Source organism: Pteropus vampyrus, unplaced genomic scaffold, assembly GCF_000151845.1.
Source record: "Pteropus vampyrus isolate Shadow unplaced genomic scaffold, Pvam_2.0 Scaffold490, whole genome shotgun sequence".
NCBI classification, from domain to species: Eukaryota; Metazoa; Chordata; class Mammalia; order Chiroptera; family Pteropodidae; genus Pteropus; species Pteropus vampyrus.
Genome location: NW_011889271.1, coordinates 431,797 through 445,528, shown reverse-complemented (window position 1 = coordinate 445,528; position 13,732 = coordinate 431,797). Strand labels below are relative to the sequence as shown.

At 58.3% G+C, this 13,732-nt stretch overlaps 1 protein-coding gene across 1 annotated transcript in view; it reads right to left on the bottom strand.

The window, feature by feature from the left end:
* MEGF8 (multiple EGF like domains 8) overlaps window positions 1-13,732 on the bottom strand; it is a 43,040-nt gene that overhangs the window by 20,634 nt on the left and 8,674 nt on the right. Inside the window, exons 8-27 of the mRNA XM_023524733.1 lie at window positions 13,502-13,624; window positions 11,458-11,612; window positions 11,016-11,135; window positions 10,538-10,682; window positions 10,300-10,463; window positions 8,366-8,566; window positions 7,812-8,012; window positions 7,214-7,450; window positions 6,246-6,364; window positions 6,029-6,160; window positions 5,818-5,931; window positions 5,100-5,348; window positions 4,385-4,584; window positions 3,835-4,045; window positions 3,494-3,743; window positions 2,839-2,971; window positions 1,028-1,275; window positions 836-946; window positions 565-683; window positions 24-231 (exon numbers count right to left, since the gene is read on the bottom strand). Coding sequence (XP_023380501.1) covers window positions 24-231; window positions 565-683; window positions 836-946; window positions 1,028-1,275; window positions 2,839-2,971; window positions 3,494-3,743; window positions 3,835-4,045; window positions 4,385-4,584; window positions 5,100-5,348; window positions 5,818-5,931; window positions 6,029-6,160; window positions 6,246-6,364; window positions 7,214-7,450; window positions 7,812-8,012; window positions 8,366-8,566; window positions 10,300-10,463; window positions 10,538-10,682; window positions 11,016-11,135; window positions 11,458-11,612; window positions 13,502-13,624 — 3,440 coding nt within the window. The remainder of the gene's footprint in view (window positions 1-23; window positions 232-564; window positions 684-835; window positions 947-1,027; window positions 1,276-2,838; window positions 2,972-3,493; window positions 3,744-3,834; window positions 4,046-4,384; window positions 4,585-5,099; window positions 5,349-5,817; window positions 5,932-6,028; window positions 6,161-6,245; window positions 6,365-7,213; window positions 7,451-7,811; window positions 8,013-8,365; window positions 8,567-10,299; window positions 10,464-10,537; window positions 10,683-11,015; window positions 11,136-11,457; window positions 11,613-13,501; window positions 13,625-13,732) is intronic.

Here is a 13,732-nt window from a genome sequence, read left to right as displayed (position 1 = left end):
CTGGGGGTGGGACAGATGCTCACCTTCTCCTGCCGCCACTGCAGGGTGGTGAGGTTGAGCACCCAGAAGTCTCGGGTGACGCCCCCAGCCGTGAGCCCCCCCAGCAGGTACATGGCACCACGGCCAGCAGGCACATAGGCGGCCGCGTGGAAGGAGCGGGGTGAGGGGCCGGGGCCCCCATCCTCAGCTCCTGCCAGCATCTGTGTCCACCGCCGCTCACTCACTGAGTACCTGGGGCCGAGACACAAACGAGCAGCCTCACTGTCCAGTCGTTCCAGCATCCCCTGGGGGACCCCCCACTTGGCAGGTATCCCAGCATCCCCTGGGATGACCCCCTCTGTGACAGTCACCTTATCATCCCCTGGGGTAGCACCACACAAGTAAGTATGCCACCCCTGAGATAAGGCTTCTGTGACAGGTGTCACAGTGTCCTTTGGGGTGTCCTTCACCTATAGAGGTTTTTCTGCACTTCCCTGAGGAGACTTTTGTGTGACAGACATCTCAGCACCCCCTGAGGTGACCTTCTCTCATTTTGATATCTCAGCTCCCCAGGGCACTCCTCACCTGTACAGGTTTCCCAGCAGCCCCTGGGGCAGGCCCAGACCCCCAAACATCCATAAGGTGGCATCAGGTCCCTCCACCATGGTGTGCCCCAGGCGGTGTAGGAAGCGGCTAGCAGTGTCCTGGGGTGGAGGCAGGGAAGTGACAAGTCAGGCTAAGGTCATGATACAGTGTCAGGATAAGTATAGGGTCTGGGGATGGTCCCAGGAGTGGAGGAGGGAGAATGACCCAGGCTGTGTGGCACCTCCCTGGAAAGTAGGCTGCCACAACTCACAGCTGAGAGGCGGCTGTCCATGAGGGTCTCCCAGACGAGCTGCCCGCCGTCCAGCTTCGTGGCGCAGTCAGGGCCCCCGAAGCCCTCGACACAGATGCACACGCCCAGACTCTGAGGGAAAGCAGAAGGAGGCTCAGCGGGAGCTCTGAGCACCACCCCTGTCCCACCTGGCTTGTCCCATACTACCTGTACCTGGTTACAGGTCCCTGCCCCATTGTGGGCATTGCAGTTTTCAGGACACAGAGCCATGCGGCAGTGTGGGCCGGCCCAGCCCTGGGGACAGCGGCAGAGTCCAGCACCTGCAGCTCCATCCTGGGGCACACACTCCTGGGGGACAGGGCAGCTCCCAGGGCCCCCTGACCCACAGCGGGCAGAGCCCACCGAGGCGTTGAAGCCCCAAGATGAGGAGCCATTGGCCTCCCAGTGCAGCACGAGCAGCCCTGTGGGGACAGGCCAACGGCGTGTGGCAAGGCCACGGTCTGGGCACTGCTCCACCCCAGCTTTGGAGAAAACCCCGTGTAAGTGGGCAGGGAAGCAAGGCCCCAAGTCATCCATAATCACTGCCATGATTAACCATTCCCTCTCCGCATCCAGCCCGTCACATTCCATCGGTGTGAAAGCCTAAATCTCTCGTATTCACCCACTGCCTGCCACCTCCTCAGTCGTCTGGCCTGGCCACCAGCACAGGTCCCCTCACTAGTCTTCCTGGCTCCTCTACACTCCGCCCTTCGGAGCAGCCCATGTGACCCTTTAAAAACAGGAATCTGATCCTGTCATTCACAAGCTCCAAACCTTCCACAGCTCTCTACTGCTCTTACGTAAAACCCAGTCTCTTTAGAAAGTAGACAGGGGCAGGGAGAGGACAGGAATTAATGATATATAAAAACAAAATACCTCAATAAAGTTGTATTTAAAAAGAAGAAAGTCCTGCAGGCCCTCTGACCTCATCACCTCCCCTTCTCTGGCCCTCTGGCTCCAGCACCAGCCCCGTTCCTGCTTCTCAAGGCCTGGGCACCTGCTTCCTTCCACCTGGAGGAGTCACTCTTGCCCACACCGCCCCCTTCAGGCCTCAAGTGAAACTTCACCTCTGCGCAGAAGCCCTCCGGGACTCCCCAAACAGGCCAGGCACTGGCTTTCTTCCGCTTGCTTTTGTCTCTCCCTAATATGAGCTTGCTTAGTTCACTGTCCCTCCCCCGACACACACACACACACACACACACACACACACACACACACACACACTGTGAATCCATGCCGGCAGCACCTGTGTCCCTTGTTCTCTGCTGCACCCCCAGTGTCTAGCTCAGGCCTGGCTCACCATAGGTGCTCAGTAAACAATAGCAGAGTGAAGTGAAATGAGGGCCCCTCAGTTCTAGCTGCTCACTGCGCGGGGTCTGCGTTGCCAGGTCCAACTCTGCCCTCACCCCCAGCCCTGGAGCCACTCTGATCTACAGTATGAAAGGAAGCACGTCCAAACGGGCCGCTGAACTGCCACGGGTAACAAATCATTTCCAGTGCATCTCCATCAGACTAAGCCGGGTCTCCCCCAGCCCTGTTGACAGTTGGGGCCTGGTGAGTCTTGGCTGGGGGGCTGTCCTGTGTACTGGAGGATGTGGAGCAGCATCTCCAGCCCCCGCCCACAAGATGCCAGTAACACCCCCAACTACGACAATCAGAACATCACTAGACGTTGCCAAATGCCTAGAGGGCACAATCAGCCAGGTTGAGCGCCTCCGACCGAGATGCTCAGAGGACCTCACATCGGCCCATTCTGTGTGTCCCAAGGACATGTCTTGCTTGGCTCTTTTTTCCGGAGGCAGCCCAACAGCATAACACGCTCTTATCTGCCTCTCAGCTGAAGAAACTGAGGCCCAGAGGAGGTAAGGGACCCTGTCACCCAGCAAGTTAGTGGCAGAGTCAGGCTAGGTTTTAAGCCCGCCTCAGGCAGCAAGGTGCAGGGACACAGCCCAGGTCAGAGGTCCCCCCGCACCCAGTCCCCATACCAGACAGGGCCTGCACGGTGAGGGGCCTGTCCCGCCGCTGGCCACAGAAGGCAGCGATGAGGCTGCGGTCCGACTGCACAACACCAGTGTCCAGAAAGCGTGGGAAGCCGTCGAAGGCCAGCACGTAGCTCAGCTGGAGGGGTGCAGAGCCGAGGATTAGCAGATGACGAGGGATGAGGAATGAGGAAGAGGGGCGCCTGGCGTCTGGGAGGAGGGGCTCAAACAGAGAGGGCAACCGGAGACGGGGAAACGGGCTGTTTGAACATCCTGGGCAGATTGAAACTGTGACACAGAAGCCACCATTCCCCCTCCCTGTGTTGACAGCAGCCATGGCTAATTGATCAGACACTCTTGCCTGGAGCCTCTTTCCTATTTACAGCTCCTGGCGGCTGCTACCAATTGGTCAGAATTGGCCCACATACTATAAGGGAGTCTGAGAATCGAGGGAACGGAGACTTGGAGTCTAAGAAACAGGAGGTGATCTTGGAAATGGGAAGGTCTGTGGGCTTAGGAATGAAGGGCTGGGGGCTCTGAGGAACAGAGTTTGGGGGTTGAAGGATTAAAAAAAATGGGACCGTAGAGATCAGGGTCTTTCTGAGGAGTCACATCGGGTGGGGGCGACATGGGTCTGAACTTTGGAGCCCTCGGAGCTCACCGTGCAGGGGGTGCTGCTGTCAGGGGAGAAGGTGAGGGTGAGTGGGGGACAGAGGGTCCCGGGAGCACAGGGCTGTAGCGCCTCGGTGGCCGAGACAACCCACACACAATAGGACAGGCCTGGCCCGGCTCTCGCTGCTCCACCACCTGGAGGCAGCGGCCCCCCAACCCGACGTGAGCCCAATGCCACTGAGGACACGTTGGTGAGGAGAGCACGACCCCCACACTCCCGGAAGCAGGAGCCACTGGCCCTGGGAAGACAGAGAGTCAGCATCAGACCAGTCCCGCCCCGTCCCGCCCCGTCCCTAAACCCCCACCCCGCCTGGCTGGCCCCTGGCTCACCGGGGGTCCCCGTAGTAGCCGGGGGAGCAGAGCTGGCAGTGGGCACCCTCGGTGTGGTCCTGGCAGAAGCAGAGCCCGCTGAGGTTGTCACAGTGGCCACGGCGCGGGTCCCCATGCCCATTGCACTGGCAGGGCCGACAGCCGCCCGAGCCTGTGGCATTGCCGAAGCTGCCGGGCCGGCACCGTTCGCAGTGCTCCCCCCACGTCCAGTCTGTGGAGGCCCCAGCAGGCAGGACACAGAGTCAGGGGCAAGGGCAGGAAGGGGCCTGACCAACTGGCTCAGCTGATTCCTGACCCCACTTGACTGCTTCAAGGGAGGATAACCAGGGCCCAGATCGGGGGCAATAGCAAGTCCCAAGAGGGGGAAGTGAGGCCCCGACAAAGAGATGGGTGGCACTGAAGCCTGTCTGGGGTCGGGAGCAGGCGATGGGGCGGGGGAACCCAGAGCTGGGTGAGGAACACTGAAGCCCACACAGAGAAAAGGAAACTGAACCCCCGAAGAGGCTCCCTTGAGGCCAGTCCAGGGGTGTCTGGGGAGAGCGCAGCTCACCCTGGCACTCGTCGCAGAAACCGGGCCCCCGCTTGCGGCAGTGGCTGTGGAAGTTGCAGCCACAGTCTCGGGAGCAACGGGGAGCTGGGGGGCCTGGGGCAGGCGTGGGCGGGGGCAGGTCAGATGTCCAGCCCAGGTCACACATGCAGGTGAAGTCGGGGGCGCCGCTGCACACACCGTGGCCACAGTCCTCCAGGCACCTGAGGGGCCGTGGCAGGGGTCGGGGAAGGGCTGGGCTGGCCCGGCCCGGAGTCCCCGAGGCAGCCCCCATCCCATCGTCCCACCCCACCCCGTCATCTCCACAGCAACACCATCACAAGCTATTGCCTGTTCCACTATCCTGGACTACGTGGGTGGCCCCGTCTCCAAGGTAACCCCATACACGTGGTAACTCCTGTCTCTATAGTAACCACACATCGGCACTGGTGATCTGTTCTCTGTGAAAACCCCTTTTCAATTTGGTCCTCCTCCATCTCCATGGCAATGCTGAAGACTATGGCCCGCAGTCTGTGGGTTACCCATCTCCACAGTAACTGGTGTCATGTTGGGGACCCTGTCACTCTAATAAAGGCCTAGTCTGTGAGGCAAACACCCAGCGCTCACTGGGGATGCTGGTTCCACAAGAGGGACCCCAGCACCACGATCCTTCTTCCTTCCATCGCCACGTGCCCCAGCCCCGGGGCAACATCTCCATGGAAACCCGTGCCCCACTCACGTGCGGTTGCAGTACGTGATGCCATCGCCCTGGTAGCCCCGCTGGCAGTGACATTCATAGCTGAGGGGTGTGTTCAGGCAGGTCGCCCGCAGGTGGCACCGTGCCAGGCCCAGGCGACACTCATCCACGTCTGGACAGCGGGCATATGCCCAGCGGGCAGGGAGGGCCACAGACAGCCCCAGGCCCTCCCCCACCCACAGGGAGCAGTTACCCCCACCCAGGGGCCCTGAGAAGTCTCCCTGGAGGCACCTGGCAGGTGGGAGATTGAAGAAGGGAGTGGGGTGGGGGAGATGATAAAGAAACAAGAAACAAGGAAACAGTGACAGGGAGAGAGAAGGCCAATTGGAGGGAGAGAAAGAAAAACGTAAACATGGAGAGAGAGAGATGGAAGGAAAAATGAAAGAGAAATAGAAACCCAGAGAAGTGAGACAAAAAAATATTTATTTAAAAGACAAAAGAGACAAAGTCAGGGATACAGTGAAACGGACAGATGAGGAGAGGGAAACAGAAGGAAAGACAGGAGAACAGTCAGAGAGACAGGCAAAGAGTGAAGAGGGGGAAGGAGAAATGGAGAGAAAGGGGGAAGGGAGAGGAAAAGAGAGACGGTGAGGAGAGGCAGGGGGCAGAGAAACAGCAGCCGTTAGCACTGGGGCCGCGGAGAGCCGCCCGCCCGGCCCCGCCTGCCCACTGCCCACCTGCCCCCCCATCCGGGCCTCACCGCCCCAGCGTGGGGTTGTCCTCATTGCCACACCAGCCACACTCGTGGCTCTGCAGACACTCGTGGCAGGTGAGGAAGCGGTCGCAGCTCCGGCAGCGTGGCTCCGAGTGCACACTGCAGAGTGACAGGCATGGGGGGGTGGGTATCAGAGCCCAGCCCCCTCCTCTGGTCTCCACCTCGCCCTCCATGAGCCAAGGCACCTGGATCACACCTGTCGTCCCAGCCTCGGCAGCCGCCGTGTGGGTACCGGGCCAGGTAAGCGGCAAATAGGAAGCAGGTGTGGGTGGACTGGCACCAGGCACACTGGCTCGAGTTGGCCAGGCAGTCGTCACAGGTCAGGCGCCTAGGGGCGAGGAGGAGGGCCCGTCACGGCTCGGCTGGCCCATGCACACCTCCAGACACCCCCTCCCTGGCCCAGCAGGGCTCACTGGCTGCAGAGTGGGGGACACTCCTCCGGGCTCTTCAGGGCACCCCGATCCCGGCCCCGCCGGCTGCACGCCGCGTCCCCTTTGCGGTTGGTGCTCTGACGCCATTCACAGAAGGGGTCCTGGGGGTCGGAGGAGTAGGAGCCCAGCTTAGCCCTCTCTCTGGGGCTCTTCGTACCCTGCCTTCCCTTGCCTACCCCACCCCACAGACCAGCCCTCCAAGCTCACCTCCCTCCCCAACCGCCCACCTCTCCAGGCTCTCCCCTTCAGCCACTGACATCCATGGCTTCTGCCTGCCAAGCACCCACCCCCTTTTGGGGCACTGCACCCCTCTGTGTGGACAAGGTGGCGCTGATTCAATATTTGGGATCCATGGGTGGGCAAGAAGCCACACCCTCTCCCCTGCCCCCCAGCCTCAATGACAGATCCCAGCGTCAGCAACAAGACCCAACCAGAGCCAGTGCAACGCACTTCTGGGATGTCTGTTGACCTGGGGGGCGAGAGCAGGGTGGGGACAGAAAGGTGCTGCTTCTGCCAGGCGGAGTCGGGGCGGGGGCGAGAGTCTGGAGCCCTGTGGCTCCCTGGCTACTCGCAAGAAATGACCCTCCCGGGAAAACGAGGGTGCGGAACGACGAGAAGTGAACTCCTGACCACATGGTCTGAGCTGCTGGAGCTCGCGGGCCTGAAGACCACAGCCTGGGCCGATGAGTGCCCCTCTGGTGAAGAGGCACTGAGTTTGGATTTTGGGGGCCCCTATCACAGGGAAAGTCCTGACTGCCAGGAGCCCACTGTCCAGCCTCTCTCCTCTGTTCCCCAGCAAATCAAAGACAACGGCCCCAGCTGTGTCCCTCCACCGCCACCTAGGGGCCCCCTCAGCTGCCCATGTCAGTCCCGGGGGCCCCACCCCCTTTCCTATTCTCCTGCTTTGGCTGCCTCCATCTCAGGACTGCCCTCTGTGGCCCGGCGGGCACCTGGGTGCAGGCGTGGCAGTCGCGATGCTCCTCACAGAGCGGGCACAGGGCAGGCACCAGCACCAGCAGGGACCCGCCAGCCCCGTCGTCTCCGCAGTGGGCCCCACTCTGGCGCAGGTGGCAGGTGGCGCTGGTCAGGCACCAGCCACAGCCCTGGTCAGCCAGGCAGCCCAGGCAGGAGGAGTAGGAAGTGCAGGCCGCCGAGCGGTAGGGCTCCAGGAAGAAGAAGGAGATCTCCTGGGGGAGGGGGCACAGGTCAGGGGTCCGTGATCTGAGCTGAGGGTCAGGAGTAGGGCGAGGGGTCAGAATCTGCAGCTAAAGACTTAAGCGTTTAGACACAAGGCTGAGAACTCAGGCATGTAGAAAGTCAGGGTTTAGGGCATCAGCAGACAAAAGGGGATCAGGGTTTGAGATCAGAGGTCAAAGTATGGAGGACAGAAGTCAGGGGCGGCGGGGTCAGCGCGGGGCAGGCATCGGAATATGAGAGCACATCGAAGTCTGGGGGTCAGAGAGAGAGATCTGGATGGCGCAAGGTGAGGCTGGAGTTCAGAGGCCGAGGTTTGTGCCCGGGGGTCCGAGGCCCGGGCCCGGTACTCACGCTGCCACCCGGAACGCCAGTCCGGTCCCACAGCAGGGTGAGCTCGCTGTGCCCAGGGCCTGCCGAGCCGTTGAGCTGGCCCCGGATCTCGACCGCGTACTTGTGGCCGCGGCCAGGCAGCGGGAAGAGACGAGCAGACCCGGGGCGCTGCAGCCGCCTCGTCTCCTTCTCCTGCTGAGCCACCCAGCGCCCCACCTCCTCCTGGGCAGGGCGAAGACGGACAGAAGGCCTCAGGTCTTTCCACCCTGACCCCTGCAGCTTCAAAGCCCCCTAGCAGCCACCTCCGCCTGGGAACAGGAGTGCCTCTGGGCTCCTCAGACCCCAAGAGCCTCCAAGTGTCTCAAAATCCTCAAGGGAGTCTGACTTGGGAACACAGACCTTCTCCGCCTTTTTCAAACTTCCCCCCAAATTTGGTTCACAACTGAGAACCCTAGTGGCCTCCCCACACTAAGGACACCTCTCCTGCCTCGGACTTCTCCCCAGGTCCCCCGGCACCACACATTCCAACCCCCGTGTTGACCGTAAACAGCCCCAAGTGTCCCAGGCGCCCTCACCATGTTCTCTGTGTCAGGGCCACGGGCCATCCTGGCCAGGACGTGGAGGCGCTGGGCCCGAGCCCACACAGCCACATCCTCAGCTCCGGGCCCACCGGGCCCCCCCGGCAGCAGTGGGTGGATGAAGCCACGGTAGACGAGAGACACGTCGGTCTCTGGACTTGGTGTCAGGGTGATGGTCGTGCTGCGGACAATCAAGACCTGTGCCAGCCAGGAAGGGGGACGCATGAGCGCCTTTCTGCATGGCCCGCAGTCCCCACGCTCCTCAGGCCTCCTCAGGGCCAGCAAAGACCGGACAACCCAACCTCCTTCCCTATTTTAGGGAACGGGAGACTGAGCCCAGGGCAGGGGAGGCGGCTTGCCCAGGGTCGCTCTGGGAGAAGTCGGGACCCCAACTCAGACAACAGACAGCAGCCCCTGCTCACCCCACCTCCCATTAAACGTCAGGATCCTTTTCCCCAACACCCCACCAAACCACGTAAGCCCTTAAGAGTTCAGCTAAAAAAAAAAAAAAAACCCCAAAAAAAACCTGTAGTCCCTTAACTACAGGTTTGGAGAACTTCGAGGTTAGCAAAGACCTCCATGTGCCAGGAGGGTGTCATGCCCCAACTCCACGGGGACAGAAGCTCCTGTGCTCAGGATACATCCGGACCTCACCCTACGTCCTCTGTTTGTAATTATCCAGTACATAAGTTTAAAAAAAAAAAAAGCCCAGATCCAACATTCAAAGCGATGGACACACGACATGATTTACTACTAGTAGGTGTTTCTGTAATTACAAATGAGTGGAGCAGCCGAAGCGCTCATCATGGGAGGCTGTTTAAATAAACTACGGTACGGTGTCAGAAAATAAGTGGAATACTATGCAGCTGTAACGGATAATAATAAAAAAAGAAGGTGTTCCCTAAGTTCTCTCACGGGAAGGCTGCCAGGACGTGTTAAGAAAACAGGAAGCAGTAGTACAGTGCCGAGTATACTAGTTTTTGTGCAAGAAAGAAAAATGACTAAAAGTCATATTTACTTGTATTGGAACAGGCAGACCCAAGAAGGATATAAAAGAAATCCAAACAGATCTTCCGGGGAGAGTTAGGGTAGTCCTGAGGAGGGGAATAGGGTAGATGGGAGCGACTTTTCACTCGACAACTTTTCACATCATTGTGATTTTTAAACCATGGGACTATTACCTATTTTAAAAATCAGTAAGGAGTTACTATAAAAACCAGCTTGGCAGTATTTCAATAACTGAAATATAGAATTATCATATGACCCAGCATTCTCCTCCTACATATATACCGGAAAGAGTTGACAATTAGTGTTTAAACAAAAAAACCGTCCATGAATGTTCACAGCAGTACTATTCACGACAGCGAGAAGGTGAAAACGACTGAACATTCATCAGCTGGTGAATGGACGTGGGAGGGGGAGCGGGGGGGGCGGCCACAGAGCGGAAGATGACCCAGCCCTCAAGAGGGATGGTGCTCTGACACATACGACAACATTCATGACCCTTGAAAACATTACGCGAGGTGAAAGAAGCCAGTACCGAAAGGCCACTTATATGGTTCCCGTTACGTGACATACCCAGAGCTGGCAAATCCAGAGACAGAAACAGGTCAGGGGCAGGGGAGAGGGGAATGGAGAGTGATTACCTCGTGGATTGGGGTTTCCTTTGCGGGTGATGAAAATGTTCTGAAACTCAATAGTGGTGATGGTTACACAACACTGTGAATGTGTTCAATGTCACCGATGGTGGATTTTGTTATGTGTATTTTACAATTAAAAAAAACCATTTTTAAGTCAGTAAGGAGAATCAGACCCTTTAATGTAAAGACAGGGTAAACACAAGAGTGATAAAGATTCATTTGGAAAACAAAACAAAAACCCTAGGACCAGCCCCTCAACATGTCACTCTGGGCCCCAGCCCTGGCTCCTACCTTGTCAGGCTGGGAGGCATTGGGTGGCTGTTGGAAGGTGAGCAGGTGCAGGCCAGGAAGGAAGCTCTGGGTGACACAGGCCTCCAGGGATGTGACAAAGACAGGTGCAGGCCCCCACCAGCCCACGGTGCCTGAGATCTGCTCCCCTCGGCAGCGGGCCTGCTCTGTGAGGACAGGAGGGTGGGGGTCAGGGTGGGGTACAGCGCCGCCCCCTCCCACACTGACACTGGTCACTCACCAGGCCGAGGGAGGCAGCTCTCGTTATGTACGCACCAGCCGAGGGCACCGGGCCCCCGGGGAGGAGTTGCAGGGCTGCTGAAGGCCAGGCAGGCCTGGCAGTCACCCAGGAGACGGCCCAAGCCCAGGCAGCTGGCAGCCGGACACTGACATGGAAGGGAAGAAACAGAGGTCACTGCCCACTGGGGCTTAAGGGATATTGAAAGGGCTGTGGATTCAGGAGTTTGGGGGTGGAAAGGAACTGAAAGCCACATTAGGATGAGAAAGATCAAGAAGACAGGAGCTGGGGACCTGGGGACAGATAAGTGCAAAAGGATCAGGGCGGGGTCAAAGTTCAGAGGTCAGCAATCAGGAATGCTGATCTTAGGTGTGAAACCCAGGTAGAGGGTAGAGGGGACGTCCTTCTCCACTTGGTTTCAGCAGAGACAGACACTGAGGGCCGTCTCTGCTGGGGGCTGAGCGCCAGGATAGTCACTCACGGCCCCAGAGGAGGTCCCAGGAGGTGGGGCAGCTTGGCAGGCCCCCTGACACCAACTGCACTCGGGGTCTCGGGAGCAGACGCTGTGGTCCGTGTACATGGAGCAGTAGTCCAAGTGGTACTGGAGAGAGATGGGGGGAGGGGACTCTTCAGACAGGGGCCTGCTCCCACGGCCCCGCTAATTTCCATCATCCCAGGGAACCCCGACTGTTCAGCATCTGACGACACTGCTCCGAACCTCTCCCAGTCCCCGGGACCGCTGTCCCTCTACCCTCAGCCCCAGGGACCTCCACTCCTCCTCCCTGGAACCTGGGGACTGACCTTCCTCCTCTCACGGCCCTAGGAACCCCCACTCCTCTCCGGGACTCCAACTTTCTCCCTCATCTGTAGGTACCATGCTACCTCCTCCCCAGCCACCCTCTCCTCACCACCCCAGTGCTCACGTCCGGGGCAGGTGCCTGGAACACGAAGGGGGGAACCTTGTAGGCCATCAAGTCCCCGCGGGGCCGGCCACTGTACCCACCAGCCACCAACAGGACACTGCCGCCAAGCACAGCTGCCACATGTGAGTACCGACCACTGGGAGGAGCTGCTCGGCCTAGAAGAATACAGGCCCCCAAGGGCATAAGACTCCCGAGCCCCCTCCCACCTTCATGACTCCCTGCCCAGAAGACAACCCCAACTCCCTAGAGCCTCAGCCCAGATCCTGGTTCCTGCTTCAGGCACCGGTCCACGGAAACCTTCCCACCTGCCTGGCCCTGCACCAACTCTAGTCCTCTCTCCCCTCGGGGCTCCCTCACCCCTACCTAAGTCATCTTTCAAATAGAGCATGATCTCTGGGGTCAGAAAAACTTGGGTTCAAATCCCGGGTCTAACTCTTACTTAGGTTCAAATCACAGATCACCAGCTGACTAGCTGTGTGGCCTTAGGCAAGGGACTGACCTTTGTTTTTGGAGTTTAGGCTTCTTCATAAGTGGAACCATCATCCCGCCCTGGGGGAGCCAGAGGCAGGCGGCCCCGCTCTCACCCGCTTTTGTTTGCCTGGCACCTGCCTCCCTTCTGGTGACAGCCTCTGGTTTTCCAGTCCACAGGCTCAAGTCGAACTGTCCCTGCTTCCGGCGGAAGTGGGGCTGTAGCCCAGACCTATCCGTGTCAGTGACTAGTTCAGGGATGTACCTCAATTCCTGTAATTTTTGGGGAAAAAAGGTACTCTCTCCACGCTGGGCATTTTAAAGGAGTAAAATATAATCCCAGAGCTGCTGGTGACCATCTGTAAAAGGCAAGCCTGCTAGAGACTGAAATAAACCCAGATGAGAACTGGAGAGAGAAATGGCTGATGCCATTATGTGAGCACCTGGATCCAGCCCAACCTGAAGCCAAAAGTTTTCACTCAAGTGAGCCAAGAAATTCTCCTTTTTGCTTCAGCTGGTTGAATTTCTGTCACTTCCAACCAAGAGTTCTGACTGACAGGTCAGTGATTGGTGACTTCCCCACCCTATTAATGACTTGTATGTTCTGTAAGCACATGAGACTTGGCTCAGGGAATCACAAACTACAGAGGAAGAAGCCTGCAGAAACCTCACACTCTCTTCTGCCCAGTGAAGGCATCTAAGAGGGACAGGGGTGAGGTGAAGGAGCCCTGGATTGGAGGTCTTGAATGCCAGGCCTGAGTTTTATTCCCGATGGTCACATCGGATTCCTTGGGGACCCTTCCTCCTGTCCACCCCGAAAGTGTTAATGTCCCTCCCTTATGTTTGTCTCCTGCCCTCATTCTTCTGTTCACTGGGGTGGGAAGAACAGACAGGCCTCTGGGAAGTCCACAGTCCCCTGAAATGATCTGCCCACTTCGTGCCTACTAACATCTTTCTGAGGAGAGGGCTTGTGGCTTTTTTCCAGTTCTCAAAGCAGTCTCTGATCTAAAGAGTCTGAAAGGTTCTCCACACTCCCTTCCAGGTGAGCCACCTGGCCCTGGCCCTGGCCCAGGACTCGTCACTGTTAGAAAGACGTGCTGAGCCCTTCACAAGGCCATCTTCGTTCTTCATGCATCATCTCAATTTATTCTCACAACAGCCCAGTGGCTTAAACTTTATTACGATCCCCATTTACAGATGGAGAAGTCGAGGCACAGAGAGGTTAAATGATGGTTTTTGTACAGATAGTTGTTTGGAGCCAGTCATCTTGGTTCTGCTACTTGTCCACCGTGTGACCTTGAAAAAGTCACTTCTTTATGGACAGTTCCCTGGAGCAGCTGGAAACTGGCAAAACCTGGACTGAAACCTAAATCTGATGCTGCTACAACCGCATCCCATCTCCATGGCAACATGCCCTAGTCTATCTGTAGCGCAGGCCGGCCTCTTCAACCGGCTCCAACAGGATGTCTGGCTCACCCCAACAAGAACCACGGTGGGTCCTGCCCAGAGCCCAGATTCATAGTGGGGAGAAGTGTGACCCTCAGAAGCCCCTCAGGGAAAGAGAGGGGCCACTCACCCTCAGGGGTTCCTGGCGGGGCGAGCTCGGCCCCTGACACCCACTGATGGCAGCCAAGGTGGTAGAAGAAGATGCCATCTTCGTAGCACTTTTCCTCCTGGTAATGCGTGTGCACGTTGCCCCCTGGGAAAGGAGGAAAGGGGCATAGCTGGCAGGCCTGGGGGAGGAGGGATGCCTCAGCTTGGGGTTGGCTGGAGCCCCTGGCGGGCAGGCGGGGTCGGAGAGCCTCCT